Source organism: Lactuca serriola, chromosome 8 (assembly GCF_051521515.1).
Source record: "Lactuca serriola cultivar US96UC23 chromosome 8, Lser_US96UC23_V15, whole genome shotgun sequence".
NCBI lineage: Eukaryota > Viridiplantae > Streptophyta > Magnoliopsida > Asterales > Asteraceae > Lactuca > Lactuca serriola.
Genome location: NC_136415.1, coordinates 94477316 through 94480651, shown reverse-complemented (window position 1 = coordinate 94480651; position 3336 = coordinate 94477316). Strand labels below are relative to the sequence as shown.

General features: G+C 39.3%; 1 protein-coding gene across 1 annotated transcript; it reads left to right on the top strand.

The window, feature by feature from the left end:
- The first annotated feature begins 1816 nt into the window (after positions 1 to 1816).
- On the top strand, positions 1817 to 2278 carry LOC145067175 (uncharacterized). Its single transcript, XM_079014371.1, has one exon. It carries the CDS (start codon positions 1817 to 1819, stop codon positions 2276 to 2278), a length of 462 nt encoding a protein of 153 aa, XP_078870497.1.
- Positions 2279 to 3336: the final 1058 nt, after the last annotated feature.

Here is a 3336-nt window from a genome sequence, read left to right as displayed (position 1 = left end):
TCTCCAACTCTTTTTAACTTCCTCCATCAAAATCCAACCTTCAAAAGTCCCTGAAATATCATAAAAGTGTGTGGATACGGTAGTACTAATTGTTTATGCCAAGATCTTTTCGCACAGGTACACCTTTACCAGTTGATTTGGAGATAGAGAAATCGGCTGAACAAAGAAGGAAGCAAGCCAGACTTTTAAAGAAACAACAACAATCCAGAGCTTCTTCATCAAATCCATCAACCCCATCTTCACCAACACCCAAAAGTACCACCTCATCATCTTCACCTTTACCCGAATCTAAAACCTTTATCCCTACTCTTACCATGGGAGACAACCATGGCCAAAATCCTCCACGTCCACCACATGAACAAACCTTTAGACATTGGGCCACTCAAGATGTCACCCACAACCTTTGTGCATAAATTACCCTGCAGCAATCAACTTTGAACTCAAGTCTGGACTCATCCATTTTTTACCCTCATTCTGTGGCCTTGAGAATGAAGACCCACATAAATTCCTTAAGGAGTTTCATGTTGTCTGTGTGGGTATGAAGCCCCATGAAGTTACAGAAGATCAAATCAAGTTAAGGGCATTCCCCTTTGCTTTACAAGATTCAGCCAAGGAGTGGTTATATGATTTACCATCGGGGTCAGTCACAACATGGAATGAACTTGCAAGGATGTTTCTGGATAAATATTTTCCAGAAATGATAGCTTCAGCTTTACGCAGAGAGATAATTGGTATCAAGCAACAAAAGAGAGAAGCCTTGTATACTTATTGGGATCGGTTCAGGAAATTGAGTTCAAGATATCCAAAACATGGGATTACAGAATATCAGTTGTTGCAGTATTTTTGTGAAGGAATGTCATCTTGGGATAGGAGATTACTCAATGCATCAAGTGGTAGATCTATAGCTGATAAGACTCCAACATAAATCAGAGTTCTTATCAAGAACATGATAGAAGAGTCCAAGCATACAGTCCAAGAAGAAGAATGGTACAGTGATGCACCAAGAGGAGTGGAAGAAATTTCTACCCCAAAAATTAAAAGTCAACTTTATGAGTTGACTAAAGTTGTGATGATGCTTGCAAAGGACAAAGGCGTGCAACCGCCAACAGTTAGACCTTGTGGTATTTGTACACAAGTTGGACATCCCACTGATATGTGCCCAATGTTACAAGAAGATGTAAAGCCAATTCAAGCTATGGGATTTTCATGTCAACAACAAGGAAATTTCCAGCCAAGAAGCAATCCAAATTGGCATCAACCTAATGCCAATTTTCAGCCAAGACCACCACCTTATCAACCAAGACCCCCATTTCAAAATCAAATGCATCACCAACAAAGTTATCAACCACATTTCCAGCTAACTCAACCTCCTCATCAATCTCAATTCCAACCTCAGAATATGCATCAAGGAAGTAGGTCAAGCAAATCGGGAATGTCTTTGGAAGAAACTGTTAAGAGTTTAGCCACAAGTACTCAAACATTTCAAAATGAGACCAAGGCGAGCATCAAGACTTTGGAGCAACAAATGACTCAACTCGCCACTTCTATGAGTAAATTGTAGTCACAAGGCAAACTACCCGCGCAAACCGAGAAGAATCCAAAACATAGTGCATGTGCCATCACTTTGAGGAATGGAAAAGAATATGAAGGTCCTAAAATGATTGAAGAAGAAGAAGAGATGGAGCTAGAGGAAAAAGAAGAGAAGTCAAAAACACCTTCAAAGCAAGATCATATTGAAGCAAAAGTCACTCCTCCCCTATTTCCTTCAAGGTTAAGCAAGTCAAAGCGAGAGAAGGAAGACAATGAAATCATGTAGATGTTCAGGAAGGTTGAGGTAAATATTCCTCTTATTGATGCCATCAAACAAGTCCCTATGTTTGCTAAATTCCTTAAGGACTTATTTACATCCAAGAAAAAGTTGAAAGGGAATGAAACTGTTAAAGTAGGAGAAAATGTGTCTACAGTGTTACAGAAAAGAGTACCTAAAAAATGTAAGGTTCTGGGTGTTTTCATGGTTCCTTGCAAATTAGGTAATCTTCATGTTCCACGGGCTATGCTAGACCTTGGAGCTTCTATCAATGTTTTAACATATTCCATTTTTAAAAATTTAAATATTCGCACATTAAAGAAGACCGGGGTAATCATTCAATTGGCTGATAGATCTTTAGTGCATCCCAAAGGTGTGCTAGATGTGTTAGTCCAAGTGAATGAATCAGTGTTTCCAGCAGATTTTTATGTCCTTGACATGGATGATGATGACTTACCAAATTTGAGTTAAATTCTCCTAGGAAGACCCTTTTTGAAAATAGCCAGGACAAAAATTGATGTTTATGATGGTACATTGTCCATGGAATTTGATGGGGAGGTGATAAATTTCAGTATCTATTATGCTATGAGATATCCAAGTGATATTTCATCTTTGAATTTTGTGGATGTCATTGAACCATTGACAACGGAGTGTTTTGATTTGTCTAATTTTGATGTGTTAGCTCTCATTTTAGACAGGAATCTTCAAAAGGAAAGAGTGGAAAAACTTGCCAATCAATTTACAATTGATAAAGAGATTATGGAGGTTGTGTCTTGCATGGACGAGAAAAAGAAAATGAGGTTTGATGTTCCAAAGCTGAAAATACCAATGTCTAATGAGAAACTTGTTCCTTCTATTGTGCAGGTACCAGACATGGAGCTCAAAACATTACCCAAGCATCTTAAGTACACATATCTTGGAGACAAAGAAACTTTGCCAGTGATCATCTCCACCAAGTTGTCAACAATAGAAGAGGAAGAGCTTGTCACCACTTTGAAAGAGTATAAGGAAGCTATTGGGTGGACTATAGCCGACATGAAAGGGCTAAGTCCTTCACTTTGCATGCACAAAATCCTTATGGAAGAAGACTACAAGCCTTCCCGATAAGCTCAAAAGCGTTTGAATCCTCCAATGATGGAGGTAGTGAAGAAAGAAATTTTGAAGTTGTTAAATGCGGGGATGAACTACCCTATATCAGATAGCAAGTGGGTAAGTCCGGTCCAAGTTGTGCCCAAGAAGACAGGTATTACCGTTACAAAGAATGACCAAGGTGAGTTAGTCCCCGGCCATGTGCAAAATGGGTGGAGAGTTTGCATTGATTATAGAAGACTCAATTCCTCAACCCGGAAAGACCATTTCCCACTTCCCTTCATTGACCAAATGTTGGAAAGGTTAGCGGGAAAAACACACTATTGTTGTTTGGATGGGTATTCCGGTTTCCATCAAATACCCGTTGCACCCGAGGACCAAGAAAAAACTACTTTCACTTGTCCCTTCGGAACATTTGCATATAGGTGAATGCCTTTTGG

Coding starts and splice junctions, on each gene's coding strand:
- LOC145067175 (XM_079014371.1), top strand. CDS start 1,817: ATGTTCAGGAAGGTTGAGGTAAATATTCCTCTTATTGATGCCATCAAA.